The following is a 19,134-nucleotide window of genomic DNA, read 5'->3' on the forward strand; positions in this document are numbered from 1 at the left end:
CAGTGTTCCCCTTCATCTTGAGTAGATTGCAACATGGTCGACAGTGATAAAAGAGAAAGCGTGAGGAACAATTAAATCCATCTGTCATATTGTTATCTTGCATTATTTATTTTTAACCTGCGTTGAATGCAAATATGAACGATTTATAGCTTTTACTCTGGAACTTGACAAAAACATCCATCCAGAAACCTGATGTCATCAGAAGGGAAATTAATAAAAAGACTGATTTGATTTTCTCATGATGAAAAACAGCTAATAATGCATCCCATCCAGTGTGCAAGCAGAATATTAATATCAGGAGGCTTGTTTTGAAACATATTGTTGAGTAAACCATTGATGAAGATAGATAGATGTTGTTGTCTTGAAAAAAAAAATACAAATAAAAATCTGGGGCTAGGCTCTGGCGTGTCATTTAGGGCTTTAATGGACAGGGGGACAAATGAGTTCTTGACGCAGTTGAGTCTGCGCTGGGGCCTCTGAAGCGTCTGCCTGAGGGAAGGAGCTGGTGTTCAAGGTGGAGGACATGGGTGGGGTCTGAAATAATCTTCTGGGCCTGTCTGATGATGGTTTCATCACAGACAGCCCGCAGTGAGGGATGCTGTCTGACCCCGTGTTTTCCTGGCTCTTTGTGGCGATGTGGGCTTTCAGCTCTCCACCGAGATGCCAAACCGCAGGATGCTCTCAACTCACCCACAAGGACAGCAGGCAACCTAATGTAAAACTGACATGAAGTCTAACAGCTGCAACAGAGAAAAAAGAATAGAGAATATTAAATTCCATGAACAGGCTGTACCACAGCACTGGGACCTAATCGGGAAAGATCAGTCCAATGCGTTGGCACCTCTCAGGTGTGAAACTCGTCTCCCAATGCGATACGTTACACGTAACATTCTGCAGAATTTTGGTTGGTTTTATTTAGCAAAAAAAAAGATAATAATAAATAAATAATAAATAATACAAATTTGTGGGCAGAAGTTCACCAATTGCAGCCTGTTCTCCTAAAAATGATTTTCCCCTGCAACAAAACCGCATCGTCCATTAGATAGAATATTGTGGTGAAATCAAACCTAGCAATTGAGGGAACGCCTGTTCTATTTGCTCTGGTTGCTAGAGAGAAGCAGTAGTTCTCTTTTGCTGATGGATTTGTAAGGCAAGTGTACGAGAAAGTGATTGGCTTATATTGCAAACATCTTCTCGTCTTGCGCCATAGTGCGGCTTTATAGTTTCATCTCTGCAAAAGAGAACAACCTGTACTTTTCGAAGGGTTATTTATGCAGCTCTGAAGGTCTCCACTACCTCCTTCAGCAGTGTTTATCTTGTTCAGCTCTTTGGAGATCAGCTTCTACTGAGATTCCTGACTAGAGCGAGCCTCTCACCGGCATATTAACAAGATGGAAACGAGCAAAGCCGCCTCTATTGGGCCATTCATCTCTCGCTGTGGCATCTCGGCAGATGGAGAGGAATTGGCACGTCATATTCGTGCCACCAGCACCGCACCCCTTGGGGATGCAAACGTAGTGGCTGTCAGAACTTTGAAGGATAGAAGTCTTACAGTGAGGCTAAGATGACCGTGCACTGTTTTTGCAAAATACAAGACTTTTTAAGTGTTGTTATCTACATTCCAGTGTGTGAGGGACAGTCGCTGTGTCTGGTTGCGTGTATTCCAGCTGCCAAATCCTGAGGTCACCTCCTAAGTTATAAACGTGTCTTAAGAAAATGTCTCTTATGTGTTGGGGGAACAAATGTGTCCCATAGGCTTATACAAACATGTAAACACAATTTTTCATGATGGACATCTATGAGATGATGTCCTTGAGGGGTTCTCTGGCACGCAGCCTGCTGTGCGTATGAGTGAACGTGTACTTGGAAGTCCTTGGAAGGGCGTACATGTGACCTCAATAGTTCAATTCCACCTGCCAAAGCATGATTCATTTAGGCTGTCACACATGTGACCCAAAATACTGTTTCCCATCCTACAGACACCATGCAACCTTCTGCAAAGAGCAACCTTAAAGATGCAGTGTGGATGATTTGGAATGTGTAGAAGCTGTGAAGCAGCAGATTGCTGCCTACTGAAAGGTCTCCCCATGTGCCACGCGTGATACCACAGGTAGATATACTGTATGCAGCTCATTCTAAGATAACAAAGGTAACAAACACCCAAAGATTCTGATGTTCAGATGATGTGCAATCACGAAAACATTCTTGTTAATATTATACTCCAATATATTGTGGGAAAAAAAAACGTATTGTCACGGTGTGGTTTATTTCTTGTCTTATTTTGTAGTTTTCTGCCTCTCGTGTCCCCGGGTAACTTCACTTCCTGCCTGGTCCTGTCGTCCCCTGTGATCGTCTGATTGTTTCCACCTGTGTCCAATCACCTGCACCTCCCTAGTGTATTTAAGCCGTGTGTCTCTTGTGTCGCTTGTCGTGTTATTGTTGATCGTCAGAAGCCCACGCCCATGCCCACGCCCACGCCCATGTCCTTGGTTCCTTGGTTCCTGTGCCCTGACTACGTTTTGCCTTTTTGGAGTTTGGAGTTTTGGAGTTTTTGACAATTAAAGTCCCTTTTTGTTTCCTGCAAAGTCTGCGTTTGAGTCCTGCCTTCCCTGCACCCTGACACTTATCAAGGCTAAAACCAAACAAATGAACCAATCTAATTAAGCAATACGGTACTCACGGCAGTTCTGTACCGTTAATAATGTTACAGTTCAAGGGTGTTGTTAGGGCCAACGAGCAGCGTAGGTATCCAGCGACGTTATAAACGACGTGCATCTTCAGTAGAGAAAATACTCCCCGTATGTGGGTGTTGCTATTGTTGCTATTGTTTCAAAAAATGAAGAGACTCGGAACTGACAGGAGACATCTTGGATTAAAAGTTAAAATCAAAAGTATTTAATAAAAGAAAAGGTGTTGTGCTAAAAAGAATCAACAGGCCACAGGGCCCATTGACTCCCATAGTGACCGACGAACTGTAGAGCAATGGGTGCCTGCAGGTACTTATACAGATCAGTAAAGGTGTGAGGCCGCTGGACATGTGACTTCTCCTGGTGCGTTCAATGTAACTCGGAATGTCTCTGGGTCAATATAAGTATTACATGCATGCATTTTGGTTGGTTACACGTTTGTTCGTTTGTTGATGATAGCTAGGACATACAGAATGCCAGCGAGACGGTACTTCCATCAGTGGAAAACAGCACAACCACGCCATGTTTTTCAGTTCAAGAGACGGGTGTGTATCTGCATACGCTCACTTTGCTGTGAGGAAAAGTGTGAGTCCTTCCCGTCGCTGTTTTCATATCTACGAGTTTGGCAAAAACAGATCTAGTTTCCTTCCTTACTAGAGTACAGGGACTTGTTGTAATGAGCCCAGTGATTATCTATTTAAGAGCAAATAATCAGCAGTACTCTCCCTCAAACAGTTAGATATAATTTCCAATCCTCTGTTGTGTACAAAGTGTTTCTGTGCAGGTTGAATTCTATGCATTATACAGCACTATGTGCAATCAGCAGTGCACTAAAGTGCCAATTCTCTTTCTGAAATCAGCAAACAATGAAAGAGTTTGAGCCGTATCGGAGTGATTCATCTTAATAATTAGCTTTGACCCATGACCTGCTGTGCCTCGCATTGTAAACCCACATTCGTATCTTCTCTTGCTTTGCCATCATGCAGTTTTGTGGATTATCATAAGGAGATTTGGTCGTATTAACACGCAGAGCCAGACATGCAATGCAACAGGACAGTATACATGTCTTATTCAAGACATACTCATTTAGTGACCATAACAGAACACACTTAAACACTTTGCAACACAATGAAACTGCAGACGGATGAAGAGGAAGAAAGTTCTTTTGACAACTGTCACCTTAAACCCAATGTAAAAAGTGTTTCTCACCATAGATCACATTTCATATAACCTCACATAGCATATCTTCTGTTCACAGAGTTCTCTTCTGTAGGCCGACAGAAACCTCATAATCTTGCATCGAGTGTGTCTTTTTCTCAACCTGCAGAAAATTGCCTTCTGCGTTGCATTTATGTGCCCTATTGGCTGCTGGTAACACAATAACAAACAGAGTATGACTAAACGTATGAATGAAATGATGCTCAGGGCATATTGGATACACACAAGTCTTGTCACCAACCATTCCCGCCCATACTCTAATCTAGCGGTACCTGTACTATTGGTATAATAATATAATGATGATTGTAGTGATCAAGGGAATCATCGTATTTGAATATTGTTCCAGAAGCAACATGCTTTAGGGTTGTCAGTGCGATCCATTCTCTGAAACGCCTTTAGTGAATTTCTTCCAATATTGCACAAGCATCCACTTGGACTTGAATGATTTGGGTGGTCAAAGGTCAGTGCGACATCCGCCTGACCCGTTCTTGATCAAGAGGTATCTCAGGAAGGCTTTGAGGGAAAGGTCGGACTGATAAGAACATTGTGATCAAAAGTCACGGTTGCATCACAAGACACCTTTTGGCCTTTACACACGAACGCTCCTGCTAATTGTGACAATCTCACACAAATGTCTGAAAGGGTAAAATGATGACGGGATGACATTTTGGACAGACGTGCATGCGCACTGCTGCGTCACAACTGCAAGGCTTCATTCTTGTTGCTTTCAAGGTGGTTAGATGCGTTTTGGCAGAAGTTCATACTGCCCTGTCAGTCGACGAATGTCTCGCTCACACGCAGGTATCACAGCACGGAGCCACTCAGCAGAATCCATCTGCCCGCAGGCGGCTACTCGCGTTTTAATTAAATCATCTTCTGGTCATTTGAAGAGAGTAAATAATCTGCATCAAGGGTGCTTCTGCCACACTCCGCCATCTGCCTAATTGACCGGCATTGGGTTGGTTTCTGGATGAATCTTAAAGCCGTCTCATTCATCGTTTCAGTCTGGCTTGGATGTAAAAGGTCTGTAGCTTATTTGTTCAGGATTCTCATCATGTATCGCATTAGTGAGAAGGCTTCGGAATGGATCAAAAGTATCGCCGTGTTCAGCGAACCTTCTCAAATCTATGCAGAATCATGCATTTGTTTTCCTCTTCCATACATAGCTGATGGTAATGTTTAGCAAAAATGATGCTAAAAGCACCGCTTTTGTCTATCTTCAAATGCACGTACGACAAGGGCAGCATTACAGATAATCTGCTGCTATAGTAAAAGGAATTTATAATAAAACGAATTAAATAACTGCTCCATGAAAATTATGTTTTGAGGCTTCATTTAATTAGACATGTCTGAGCTATTCTTTAGAATAGTTAAAGGCAAGAATATACAAACTAATGTACCATAAGCGGTGAAGCCTTTAGATGGTTTGAGCAGACAGCAACTTTATAGTCACAGGCCCTTTTGAATATCCTTCACTACAAGATGTAAGCATCTTTTTGTCCTGACGGTTCTGTTGTCTTTGATGACGCTCCTCCCTCCATTGCCGACGTCCAGCGCCCGCAGGGACGAAAGCAGAGAGTTCAAAGCCCGGTTGAACAACTTGCAGCTGGTTCTGGAGATAAAACGTAGGATGCAGGGGAATTGGCCAGTGACATTAGGTGGCTTGACGCCTGGTGTCCCAGAGTCCTCCTTTGTGCTACCGGCAGGAACGCTTCCTCTCTGCCAGGGGGCCATTAGCGGGTAACAACCGAGTTGTGGCTGCGGAACGGCAGCGTGTATTCTGGCGGCGTGAGTCAAGCCATTGCTTTGTCTGTGAATTTTGTTTGACATTTCTGCAAGTTTATGGTGTTTCGCAAGAAAAAGCAAGGATGACTATTTTTGGATTGTAATTTGGCCTTTTCAAAAGTGCCCAATGAGCACATGAATTTAACGAGAAAAAACTGCCTTTAGTTCATATCAGGCAATACGTGCAGAGGGCAACGGCCTCATTTAACTGAGACCACACTGGCAGAAAAGGTGATGGAAAGGTTAAGAGTCTTATTAAAAACATCCTGGAATCTAAATAAGCCTTCAGTGTTCATTTGAATGTTAAATATGGACTCCAAGTAACGCACACACACGTTCAACAGGTTTAAATAGGGAAACATTACATATGTAAATAGTTTATAATGTTATTATTAGTTATTTCCTATCTTCCTGTCCAGAAGTTCCAACAGTTTGAGCCACATTTCATATCACATTTCATATCTATCTCTAATAACCATTAAAATAACTAGCCTGGATTGCTAGATTCTGAGCTGCTCAATAATTACCACATGTATTTACCTGCATCATGTATCTGCAGTCCTTCACAAACATGTATTATTCCAAGAAATCTGTCTCTGCGGTGGTACAAAAGAGAGTTGCATCTCCCCCTACTGTTTTCACTGTAAAAAAACCAGGCTGAATCGGATCAAAGGAGACAGGATACTGTACACCGTTTTTACTTTGATGCATAATGCTGAAGGTCTTGCTTTTTTTTTTAGAATATTATCCTTTTAATATAGACAGGATCTACCAACTGAGTTTGTCTGCTTAACTGGCTGGAATGGAATGATTTAAATGTATGTGTAACTGACTTTTTACCTAAAGTTCGAGGGGCATGGCAGGGCCAAAAAATACACAAATCATTCGTTGCTCACAATAACTGTTGTCTTAGCCGAATTGAAGGCTTCCCTATGTGATTAGTAGGTTTCCTGACCCTTGGGAACTTGATAGACTAAAATGAGTCCATTAGTTTGATAGCCAGCCCCCTTTTTTTGAAAACGGACTCCCTTTGTATTATATAATGTCGTGCTGTATTCAATATTGTAAGGACCTAAAATTAACAAGTATATTTTTGGCGATTGGAGCTCTAAAAAATGTTTAAATAAATAATTGATCAATAACATATGGTGCCTATGCAAATAAACATAAACAGATCGTTTTCCTTGTAGATTATATGTTCTGATTCTATTCGCGTGAGCTTATTTTTCACTATGTCAGCACATGACAAAAAAAAAGAAAAGAAAGGAAAGCAGATTTCTATGGTGAATGTACAAGGTCTTGTATCTTTCCTATTTCCTTTTTGAATTGGAAGAATAACTATTGTCTATAATTGCAGATGTATCTTACATGATATGGAAATAGACAGAGAGATAAACCTGGTTAATATCTGATATCATTGTTTGTGTACCTGCTGCTCACTATTGCATTGTAGGATATTGTGCAGGATTGAATATTGTAAGGAGCTATTAATACCACCGCATGTATAGGTATATTTTTGGCCACTGCAGTGCTTGAAATGGTGAGGCGTTTAGGGGCGGAAGCATTTTGGCCATTATTTTAGCAGTAGCACTTGTCTCTGCATTGTGTCGACTGCCTCTTATTTCCACCTTTTCTTTTTAAAGTTTTGTCATTTAGCTGCTGGTGTTTTCTCGTATAGACGGAAGCACAATGTAAACGACAAAATAAGACAAATAAGACTCGACGTAACCTGCCTCTAAATGTTGTTGTTTTTCCGAAAAAATTGAACGCAGCACAATCTATGTCAGCTGACTCGAGCCTCATGTGACTGCTGTCAGCACGTGACCTTCCGGACCCGCACATCGACATGGCTGCTGCACCACAGTAAGTTGAGTCTTCTGCTCTCCGGAAGCGTTTGAACTGAACTGAAGTGTGTATATGTGCTAGTTCGTGTCTTGGTGGACTCTTAGTTTAGTCCACGGCCACATTAAGAGGTTGCTGCGCTAAACCAATGAAAGAGAAACGAGCTCGTGAGCCTAGGAGCCGTTGCCAGGCAGAGGTGTGACGTTGCTAACGTTACTGCGTCTCGTTTAAAAGTTCTGTTTCTACACTATATTAAATAAAACACTACGCAGAGTTGTCACGTCCTTAGCAGTCTCTGCAGAAAGAAGACCGGCTGAATTCTCGCCTTAATTTTTAGACTTTAACTAAAAACGCTAACACAGTTTGAGCTGCGTTCACTTTTAATCTGTTTATACATTAAGCGTCCTTCCAAATTCTCAATGTTAACTAAACTAAGCACACGTGGCTCTATTTAAAACCTCCGTTTATTTTCGGCTGTAAATGCTTCCAAGCGTCTTGTCCTGAGACCACAAGCAGCCAATAAGATCCTGATGCTTTGTGAGTTGTAGGTTTCTGTTTGTGCGTCACAATGTGTGGAAGTCGGTTCAATGCTGAACGTAAACGTATTAATGAGGTAGTCGAGGAGGTAGGGGGCAACTTGCACACAACTAAATCAGAGTTGCACACCAGTAAATTTTCCTTACAGTATTATGAGTGAATGGTAATGTGGCTTTTCACATACATAATGTCTCTGCCAAATCTGTGTGACATGCGTATTAAAAAGCTCGTCAGCAGTAAGATTGTGTTTCAGGAACATAAAATAACTGCTGATGAATCAAGTTGCAATCATCAAATAATAAATAGCCACGCAGACTTTGTCTTATCGTTTGGTGACAGCGTGCCGGGTATCTGCTGTGGTAGTAAATCATCATAAAGTCATCAGCACAAGGAGATCTCTACATCACAAACACCTTAGGACATTATGTAACACAATGCAACGCACAAACACCTCTCTCCAAAACTAACGTACGTTCATGGAGTATCTCACACACAAATAAAAAAAGAAAACTGTACGCTGTACATTTTTGTATATATATATATATATATATATATATATATATATATATATATATATTGTATAGTTGTTAAATGTTTATACTTACACCTACATTGTTTTTTTGTGTTCTCTTGTTATTGTTTATTTGTAAATATAACATATGTTTCATATGTGGAGAGCAAAGGATAAACCAGAGTCAAATTCCATGTGTGCAAAGGCATAAATGGCCAATAAAGCCGACTCTGGTTCCTGAGCTTTCGCCCTGCAGGCTGATTAGCTGGCAGTGTGGTACGTAAATGGTCTGTACTTGTATGGCGCTTTTCTAGTCTTCTGACCACTCAAAGCGCTTTAACACTACATGACATCATTCACCCATTCACGCCCATTCACACCCTGATGACAGGAGAACCACACACAGTGACACCTGCACATCAGTAACTAACATCCACACACTGTAGTCGCAGCTACAGGAGCAATGTTGGGTTAAGTGTCTTGAACAAGGACACATCGACATGCGGGTTAGCAGAGCCTGGGATCGAACCCACAACCCTCTGATTGAAGGACAACCGTGCTCCCCCACTCACCCGCAGTCGCCTCCGTGGTTGTGTGTACTCAATAAAATCTTAATTCACCACCTCACTGGGGATGATCTCCTCTCCCAGAGTGGCCGTTACACCTGGAAACTCCGCTATCAGCAGTAAACGAAATGCACAAAATGCTATGAGGTTATGGATTAACCTTTGGTGCGATCCAGGCTCAATCCGATGAGTTTGGTTATCTTATCTGCAAAGCCGTAGGCAAAAGACCGTGATTTATAACCAGGGCGTATCGGTTACGAGGATGGGTCTCTGTACATACAACTGTTTACCGAGACCTCCTCGGCCTGATACACAGGGACCGGATCCAGAGGATTAACCTCCTCAGAGAACATAAAGCATGATGGGTCCCATCTCCTTGCTTCCAACACCAAAACATACTTTTCCTTTTCAACTGAAGCGTCGGCTGTCATTATCATTTATCGCAAGCGGTCAGATCATTGAATGATTGAGATTCAATGAGTGCCAGTTATTATTTGAGGCCTCGTGCAACGTGTGAGCAGTCAGCTCTGATCACGACCCAGAATCCTTCAGTTGTCTTTCCGACCTTGTAATCCATCTCCCCTCCCGTCCCCGCTGTCCTTTCAGGGCCGTCTACTGGCTGGGTCAGGACACCCTCAGGGTGTCTGCCGCTCTGTTCGCCGAGAACCGCCGGCGGCTGTGCAAAGGCCTGGCAGACGGAGACGGAGCGGTGCCGCGGTCGCTGGTGTTGCTGCAGGGGGGGGAGCAGAAGCGGAGGTACTGCACGGACACGGACCTCCTTTTCAGACAGGTAACGAATCCGGAGGCTGAGGCTCGGGGGGGTTGTGTGTCCGTCCATCCATCTGCCATCCCTGAGGAAGCAGCGAGATGAGGTCCCTCCAGAACGCCCTGTGTCAGTCACCCGTGTGGTTGTGCCAAATATCCATAAAGCCTTTCTATTGGGTACCGCCCCCCCGCCCCCCCTGCTGTTCCCCATCTTCCACGGCGGTGTGTTAATCTCTTCACTCTGTCAAAAATATGTGGGCCAGCCACTCTGCAGAGAAATCACTGTGTTCGTGATCTCATTTTCTTCTTTTCCGCGCTCTGTAATTGGCTTTGAACAGGAAGCAAAGGGGCACATTGAGAGTTTTGTCCGAGCTCTGCGTTCACCTCGGCGAACCGGTTCCCTGAGGACAGCATCTCGTTCCTACTTTTGTCATCATCTGTCCAGAAGTACCTTTTTTTTATTTTTTATAATCCCCCTCACTAATGCTCTGGCTGATTCGCCCAATTCTGCAGGAGTCTTTCTTCCACTGGGCTTTTGGAGTAACCGAGCCCGACTGCTTCGGAGCCATTGATGTGGACTCTGGGAAATCCATCCTTTTTGTTCCCAAACTGCCTGAAAGCTACGCCACTTGGATGGGAGAGTGAGTCGCAGTAATCTTCAAAGAGCGGCGCACACGGCCGTGAGCGGTAGCTTGTGAAGAGGGCCGACCAGGTCGTGGGCACCCAGAATAAACGCATTATATCTGAGTTTGTATCCTTATTGTTGATGCCTACAAGAGACATTTTAGACTCAAACTTGTTGATCTTTGATCCAAATACTTCAGTTCTGCAAGTATCTGTCTTTAAAGATTTATTCTTAAAATACTGACTGAGTCTTTGTGTTTGTAGACTTTACTGTTTTGTTTTTTAATGTCTGTTGCATCTGTTGACAGGATCTTTCCCAAAGAACACTTCAAGGACAAGTATGCTGTGGATGAAGTGCAATACACCTGTGATGTAAGTGTGTGTGTGCGTGTGTGTCTGTGTGTGTGTGTGTGTGTCTCTCTCCTTTTTCCCTTTTCAGTAACTGATGTTCAGTCACCTTCTAAGTTACAACATAGGATATTAGTGCCTCCGTAAAACCATTTTGGGGATTTGTTTTGTATGTTTAATGGTAAAAGTTGACATTTGTATATTTGATTTTTATTTTTTATTAATTTATTATAATTATAAAAAAGTAATTATAAAATATAAAAAATAATAATATATCATTTATTTTTAGATATTTTTTATTTTATTTGAAATGTCTTATTTAAAATAAAATATATTTTAGATTCAATCTCTTCCCTCTTCAACTCATGTCATCTAAAAAAATGATACATTCCTGCTCGGCCGTCTATAATTGCCTATTTTGAGAGTTTAGGAAAATGGTTCAGTCTATCGGTGTTGACAGCAGATTCCCAGGGGCGCTAAATGGGCGGTTGACAGCTCCAGAGCTATTCTGGAGGTGTGCGTGTTAACAAATCAAAAATAATTGAATCTGACTTCAATATAACAGCCTGTGTGTGTCACAGTATGAAAATGATCACATACAGTTCTGCAGTCATTTCTATTATTACACTGTGACCCTCGGATGACTCCTCCTGCTCACGACGTTTCAGGTGTTTTTACATCGCCACACCTGCCAGAAGATTTCTTAATTATTCACTGGTTAAGATGTGCTAATTAAATCTCTTCAATCACCAGCTGATTCTTTTGCAACAGCACTTGAGGGTGTTATGAATAAGAACACCATTAATGCCTCTTCGAAGAGAAAATCAGTTGCAGCATTCAGTCGAGAAGTACCTGAAATCGGAGCCAATTCATAATTGGCTCACTTCTAGTGACGGCCCGTCTGCTTCCCTGCAGATTGCTGATGTCCTGTCCAGCCTGAGACCAGCAGTGCTCCTGACACTGGTAAGCCCACGTGGTCTCTGTGTTTTAGTGGGGTTGGACCAGTGCGGCGCTCCTGTTTACAGCTGGTGATTCCCGGTTTTACTTTGTGTAAGATGAGCGATTACTGGACCCATTTTCCAGGGTTTCACTGATCCGAGTCGAGGACGCTAGTCTTCAACCCTGTGAACTCTGTCTTCATTCTCCAAAACGACGCTGTCTATCGCTGCGGTTGAAACAGAGATTCTTCATCTTTTTTCCGACGGCCCTTGAACACATCATGTGTGACCAGAACTTTTGCCAGAACAAGTAAACAATTGTAGAAATTAAGTGAAAAACATTTCAAGTCTCTTCCCAAATATCCCGTAGGCCTCACAATAACTTAATAGATTCAAGTGTTTTCCAATTTTTGGGAAGTAAATTATGGCCTGGATTGTTCTATTGAATATGAAATTTAGTTTCATCAGCCACAAAATATCTACCTGAATCCTTTTTCATTTTTAACTTCCAAAAGCAGTAAAATATTTATGTGAAGCACAGTCTGAGAATAAATGTTCACCATCTATCCAGCAACGAGAGGTGTTTTCCTGGATATGAAACAGTCGTCCGAGTTGTTCACTTGCCTTTGTGTGTGTTTGTCTCGATGCAGCGAGGTCAGAATACAGACAGCGGGAGCATCTGCCGCGAAGCCTCCTTTGAAGGAATAAGTCGGTACGTTTAATCGGCGCCACTTTGCATTGACGTCGTTATACTTTGTTTAGGGAGGTTATTGTTTTTTTTTGGTCTTTTGTCTCTCAAACAAGGACACGACAGATTCTCAAGCAAACTGAGGGTTTCTGATTAACAACGATTCTAAATATAATTGAATCTAGCAAACAACCTTGCTTCTGCTTGTTATTGTTAATTAATTGTTTGTATGAACACGTCTGTGTTGTTTTTTTTATTATCCATTTATTTCATTTGCACAACATGAAAAAAAGCTGTGTATTGTATTTTCAACCTAATATATACACCTAAGAAAAAACATGCATTGGATTTGTAAGTACACACAGGAGAAATGTTTATTGAGGTCACGCAGATTTGGAGAGAGATCATTTGTCAGGTATGAGGATGTTTTTCATGACCTGGGAAAAGGGATAAAAGCAGAACGTATGCAAAAGATTCACTACACGTGTTGCTTTTTATTCTGTCTTTCAGTTTCCAAGTGAACAACACTCTTTTACACCCAGTCATTGTGGAATGGTAAGTGTTTTAGAATATTATACACGAGATGAGGATTTAGACTGTCCTCTCCTCCCTCCCTTCATTACCCAAACATTTCCTCAGATCATCTTTGCCTCTTTTCAAATCATGACTTTGGGCAAATAGCAGCTGCCCAGTGAGGTAATCGTGTGTCCGCAATCAGAAACGGGAGCTTTTCTTCAGCTGGTCTTATTTTGCTGCCGGTCTGCACCGGCGTAATGAACTGCGTGCTCGCCTGCTTGTCCTCGGCATTAGAGCTGGCGCTCTCCAGATGAATTGACATTCTCTGAAATAAGGAGGAATGCTAGTGAGGCACATCTCCTGGGGAGGGAGAGTTGATTGAACCCCTCTGCCGCCTCGACTGCACGGAGCTCACAGGCCTCTCCTAATAATAATGCGCTGCGGTTTTTGGACCTTCATCGGTGTAACTATTGGTTACCGCCGCCTTGTCTTATTTGTTTGTCTCCGTTATTGCGGAACTTCTTGTGTTATTGTATCAAGGACCAGCTGGTTTCCCGGCAAAAATGAGAAGTGGTGATATCACCAGGCAAGAAAGCGTCAGCTTAGATTTAAATCAACCATTGGCTGCTTTTTATCGTGGTTTCAAACTGTTTTGTAGCTCCGCAGCAGTTAACTTAAAGGGGATCTCATTCATATACAATATCTCGAGGGCCAACTGCTTGAAATGTCTTCTCTATGTCCATGCGTGTCCATATTAGAAAGGTCTCCATTTCCTCCTTTCGCTCCGTGGGAATAGCTGAATCGCGTGTGTTCTGGCTCTGTGCATCTGACAGAGAGCAGATCGCTCACTTGTTGCTCTCCTTGTGTGCAGCCGTCTGACAAAGACTGACATGGAGCTGGAGGTCCTGCGCTACACCAACAGGGTTTCCAGTGAAGCCCATAAAATGGTGAGACCCCCGCTGGACAGAAGGAGCATCGGAGAGTGTGTTCCAATGGGCAACGCCTTCGGTTTTCAAAGAATAAAAGAAAATATCCAATTAGAAGGACAACAACATCAAGCAGCTTAGTTTAAAACTGGCCCAATGGGTTCGAGGGGCCTCTGAGGCTGTAAACTGTTTAGATGTTATCGATTTCACTCAGTTACTCGAGGGGGGGGGGGGCAGTTAACAGAAAAACCCTTGGACCACTAAGCTTTAACATTAAAGCAATATTTTACCTCTGCAGAGGATTTCACTCTAACGCCATGAAAAAGGTCTTCAGGGGTTGGAGGAGCCGTTCACGTCTCAATGTTATCGGCCCTCTGAAGTCAGTCAGCCTTCAGTCACGCTTCACTCCTGTGGCACCTTTTTTTACCCAGAGCCCCTTCTGCTAGATTGTTGGTATGATCTTCCTCACCGCTGTGCAGTAAGAACAGAAACTCACAAAGCGCTTGGGGCCACTGCCTCCTTACGTTGACTTGTTGTGAATCTCGTGTCGACTATGCTGGAGGAAATAATACACAATTCATTCTAAAGCATTTTATAAACAAATGAGGAAAAGAACAAGACTTGTCAAGTTCTAAAATAGCTCAGAAAGTTCTCGTTGCTACTTTGAAGGAGAGATCGCTGACACTCCATTAAAAACGGTCCATAACAGTTAATCTAACTCACATATTCGACCGCACTGTTCCTCTGTAGATCATGAAGAATGTGAAACCCGGACAGAAGGAGTATGAAATGGAGAGGTAAGTGGTGCGTTTTGTCAACGGATCCTCTGTTTCTGTGCGGTTTTATGCTTTAGAATGAACCGTAGCCATATGTGGAGCCTAAAATAGCACTTTTATGTTTTTGCTTTCAAACTGCATAATAACAGACGTAAAGAAACAAAAACCATCCCGTGTGCTCCGCTCTATTAAAAGCGTGAGTTAGCAACAAATAACATACTTCTTACTTTGAGGGGGTTTGAGGGGTTCCTCAAGGCTCCACATTGGGCTCCATTTTCTTCACCTTGTTTACGGGATCCATTTTTAAGGAATACATTATTCCTTATTTTTGCTCATGATTTACAATCTATTTGCCTGTGAAACCAAAAGTAATGATTCACTTCATATTTTGCTGCGTTAGTAAATGCCTACTATTTAAATGATATCAAAGCTTGGACAGATTTATGATCTTTATGTTTGGAGGACCTAGTGGATAATTGTTGGCCTTTGCCCTCAGCTGCTTTTCACAGTTCCTTCAAATTTGATAAAGTCCTTTCAGTTGTCCAAACTAGGTTTTTGTCTAATAAAGGCGCTGAGACAGGTGAAGGTCTGTCTGTCTGTCTCTGATTCCTGTGTTTTCTACCTCTGTGATTCTACGTCAGTGGGTGTGTAACTGGCGTCGCATGTGGCCGCCCTCAGATTGCTTCCTGTGTGTTTCTGTATTCAATATCTGTTGTGCTGCAAATCCATTACTATCTTTTATTATCATCAGTTGTACCGGACGTGTCTCCATTTAAAAAACAGATATACTGCTGTATGAGTAACGTTTGACTGAACTCTACTTAAGCTACTCAAGCTGTGAGCAAAAGACAAAAACAACAACCGATGTCATATTGGCCCTGTTTGAGAAAACCGTCCGTTTCAAAATGATTTGCGCAAACTCACAGCTTTTTCTTTATATATGAAACGAATCCGTTCGTGTTGGGTGGGGTGTGGGGGGCTGCAAGGCCTTGTGAGGAACAACGCTTGGTCTGATGACGTCAGCAAACCACGAACTTCCAAACAGGCTGTTTTTAATTAGTATTAATTCACATTTTTGATTCCCCTTGAATTATGTGGCATCGGAGCAGCTGTCATAACGGGGATTCCCTTTCGCCGCGTCCAAGGCACCAGGAGCCCTCGACTCGCCGCCTTGCGCAGCTCTGCGATGCCGTCCAGATCCATAGAAATGTTTGATGTGCTTGGACGAGTGATGATTAAAGAAGAAAGGCCGAATAAATTTTTAAGAAGCGGATAGAGGGCAGCGAAAGTCCTTCAGCGGATCTCTGCTGCGCTGCTACGTAGTTCTCTCACGGGGCTTTTCTCTGACCGGCTGCTTTCCTTCCCTTTCTTTCCAGCCTCTTCCAGCACTACTGCTACACCAAGGGAGGGATGCGTCACACTTCATACACCTGCATCTGTGGAACGTAAGGCACTGCCAGATTTTTTTTCATCAATCTTCTCTAGCTGAAGCTGGAATGAGGTTCCTTCAAAGTCACACGTAAACCTTGTGCGTTATGCAAAGCAGAGTAGTGAGTGCACTTCTTACTGTCGCCTGGCTGCAGCACCACGGACAAAGAATTCAGAGGCACTGTCGTTATTGATGCATTGGCCGTGTGTGTTAAAATGCACTGGGGACTCTATGGGAATAGTGGTTAATGGGTACAAGCTATTTCCCTTTTCAATGGTTTAATTGATGTCTTTTTTTTCAATTCACACACTGTGTTTTGTTATCCAGGGGCAATAATTCCTCCGTTCTGCACTACGGTCACGCCGGTGCCCCGAATGAAAAAACCATCATGGAAGGTGACATGTGGTGAGTAGCTGTCAACCGTTTTTAAATAAGAGCCCGACCCGGAAAGTGTTGAGGAGCCCTGATTCTCCTGAAGGCCGCTGAACGTTCTTTGACTCCGCTGTGAAACCCTGTGGCCCGCAGTCTGTTCGACATGGGCGGAGAGTACTACTGCTACTCCTCAGACATCACGTGCTCCTTCCCAGCCAACGGAAAGTTCACCGCAGACCAGAGGGCCGTCTATGAGGCCGTCCTCCGATCCTCCAGAACTGTCATGGCGGCCATCAAACCAGGTTGTCATCTTTTAGTCAGTTTCTCTTTAGAGTCCACACCATAAAGTGTTCAGCCTCGTATGAACACGAGCAGGAGAGAGAGAACCGGCGAGTGCTCGGCCGCATTTCAAAGGCATCTTTTTCCGCTTGTGTTTGTCAGTGCGATGACCTGAAATGATGCCTAATCATCAGAGACATGATAATGTGAAAATGCATAACAAGTTACTACACGGAACCTTCACTGTGTGTTGATTTTGCCGATCCTCTGGGATGAAATAGTCCCTTTGGAAAACCTCTCGTTTTACCGCTTCAGCTTCTTCTGAGCTGAATGACGTCCTGATGAACCCACACGATTCCATGTGTATAATGTGACCCGGTTTGATGGATGACGAGCATTAAGAACAGCTTCATATGAATGGATGATCCTCGTTGGTTTCATGTGCTCATGTAGGTCGTACAGAGGCCTCAGTACTACATCGACACTTTCCTAGCCAGCTACAAAACCCTCACAGTAACCTTCAAATTAAAGTCCGGGGGACAGAAACGCGTGTGTCTCTGCTTGACAAGGCCGCTTGTGTTGAAGGTGTGAGGTGGGCCGACATGCACCGCCTGGCTGACCGCATCCACCTGGAGGAGCTTGTGAAACTGGGCGTCCTGAGTGGCAGCGTGGAGGACATGTTGAAGGTCCACATGGGCTCCGTCTTCATGCCCCACGGCTTGGGACACCTGCTGGGCATCGACGTCCACGACGTGGGAGGATACCCCGAGGTGAATTGTCAGATTGCATCCCACAGTCGGTTAGTGTTGAAGGGAAAACGCACTCTTGTTTCTCCAGTATAGATGTGTCATCAATAATTGAGAGCGCGCCCGGTGCAGAAGCGAGAGGCCGAGGTTCAGGCGGAGGTCAGCGGAGCCGAGGGGAAGGCGCAGTTTAAACTCCGAACACCGAGGTCGCGGTGGAGGATTTTGTAGAGTTATGCACTTTGCACAACTGAAGGCAGTTGATCCACGGGAGGTGGAAGCAGCACAAGGAACTGCTGGTTATCCGGCGGCAGACGGCGACGGCGTGTACACAGTGAAGCATCAGTCAGTCCGGAAACACGCGGCGCACTGTCGGCTCGTTTCAGTGAGACAGTCAGACCGAAACAATCCGTCACCATTGATTTCTATTCATAGTCTGACTGGGAAGGTTTAGGCAGTGGACGGTGAGTGATGTCATTCACCCAAAGGAGAAACTACAAGCCCACTGCTCACTTTGTGCGTGTCTTACCGGGGTTTTAATAAACTGTGCTGTTCTCCAGGGGGTCGAGCGCATCGACGAGCCTGGCCTGAGGAGTCTTCGGATGGGCCGTCCGGTGCAGGAGAGGATGGTCCTCACCGTGGAACCGGGCATATACTTCATCAACCACCTGCTGGACCAGGCGCTGGCCAACCCCGCCCAGAACTGCTTCCTCAACAGCGCAGTGCTGGCTCGCTTCAGAGGCTTCGGCGGGGTCAGTGTGCTCACGGCTCTATCTGGTTGTGTTTGTTGGATTGGATTCACAAGGAGGCTTAAGCAAGCTCGTCTTTTTGTTTGTTGCGTAAAGCTTTGTGTAAAAACATTAGAAGCCTTGGAAATGGAAATGGTTTGTCAATTTGTTGAATTGTATCTTTACAGTGTAGATTCTCTTTTCATTGTTTTGGTGGTGCACGTCACACAATTTAGTAATCAATCCTGAAGTCATTTTGGAACCTGAAAGTTCTTTGCAAAGACTATTTTGTGAACTGAAAAGTGATCTTAAGGTTCCATGTATGAATTGAAATTCACATGGAGCCAAAAAGATGAATATTATTTCATTAATATTAATGAAATCTTCAATCATCAACTTAATGTCGAAGATCTGCAAACCGAACTGCTCCAATTATGCAGGAGTGCGCATCGAATTGAATTGTCTCCTCCTTTAATTCCTCAATGTTCGACTGACGTCTGTGTCACCGCCTCCGGCAGGTTCGCATTGAAGATGACATCGCCGTGACAGCTGATGGCATCGAGCTGCTTACCTGCGTCCCTCGCACTGTGGAGGAGATTGAGGCTTTCATGGCCGATCCTGGAAAAGCCTTCAGCCCCGTCGTCACCAGTGACAAGTTGTGAATGACGTCTCACTATGAAGGTGTGCGACGTCATTGCTTACCGCAGATCAACGACGGTAAAACGGAACACAAATCAGTATTTGTAGTAATCATGTCTCATGGAAAAACACATACGAAAATTAACTATATTCGTATGTTGCACATTGTTAACATTTCGCAAATAGGAAATTCATTTTAATAAACTTTTTAATTTTA

At 43.6% G+C, this 19,134-nt stretch overlaps 1 protein-coding gene across 1 annotated transcript; it reads left to right on the forward strand.

Moving 5' to 3' along the window:
* Nucleotides 1-7,452: 7,452 nt before the first annotated feature.
* Nucleotides 7,453-19,134, forward strand: pepd (peptidase D). Its single transcript, XM_040202564.2, has 15 exons — nucleotides 7,453-7,553; nucleotides 9,753-9,936; nucleotides 10,425-10,552; nucleotides 10,844-10,907; nucleotides 11,799-11,846; nucleotides 12,472-12,533; nucleotides 13,020-13,064; nucleotides 13,897-13,972; nucleotides 14,702-14,748; nucleotides 16,104-16,172; nucleotides 16,484-16,561; nucleotides 16,682-16,830; nucleotides 17,393-17,577; nucleotides 18,111-18,302; nucleotides 18,797-19,134. The coding sequence occupies exons 1-15, from the start codon at nucleotides 7,537-7,539 to the stop codon at nucleotides 18,938-18,940; spliced, it is 1,488 nt and encodes a 495-aa protein (XP_040058498.1). The 5' UTR covers nucleotides 7,453-7,536; the 3' UTR covers nucleotides 18,941-19,134.

Source organism: Gasterosteus aculeatus, chromosome 12 (assembly GCF_964276395.1).
Source record: "Gasterosteus aculeatus chromosome 12, fGasAcu3.hap1.1, whole genome shotgun sequence".
NCBI lineage: Eukaryota > Metazoa > Chordata > Actinopteri > Perciformes > Gasterosteidae > Gasterosteus > Gasterosteus aculeatus.

Excerpts from the sequence above, each read along its gene's own strand:
- pepd (XM_040202564.2), top strand. Across the intron at positions 10,908-11,798 it reads AAGTGCAATACACCTGTGAT|ATTGCTGATGTCCTGTCCAG; the intron begins GTAAGTGTGTGT and ends GCTTCCCTGCAG. Across the intron at positions 14,749-16,103 it reads AAGGAGTATGAAATGGAGAG|CCTCTTCCAGCACTACTGCT; the intron begins GTAAGTGGTGCG and ends CTTTCTTTCCAG.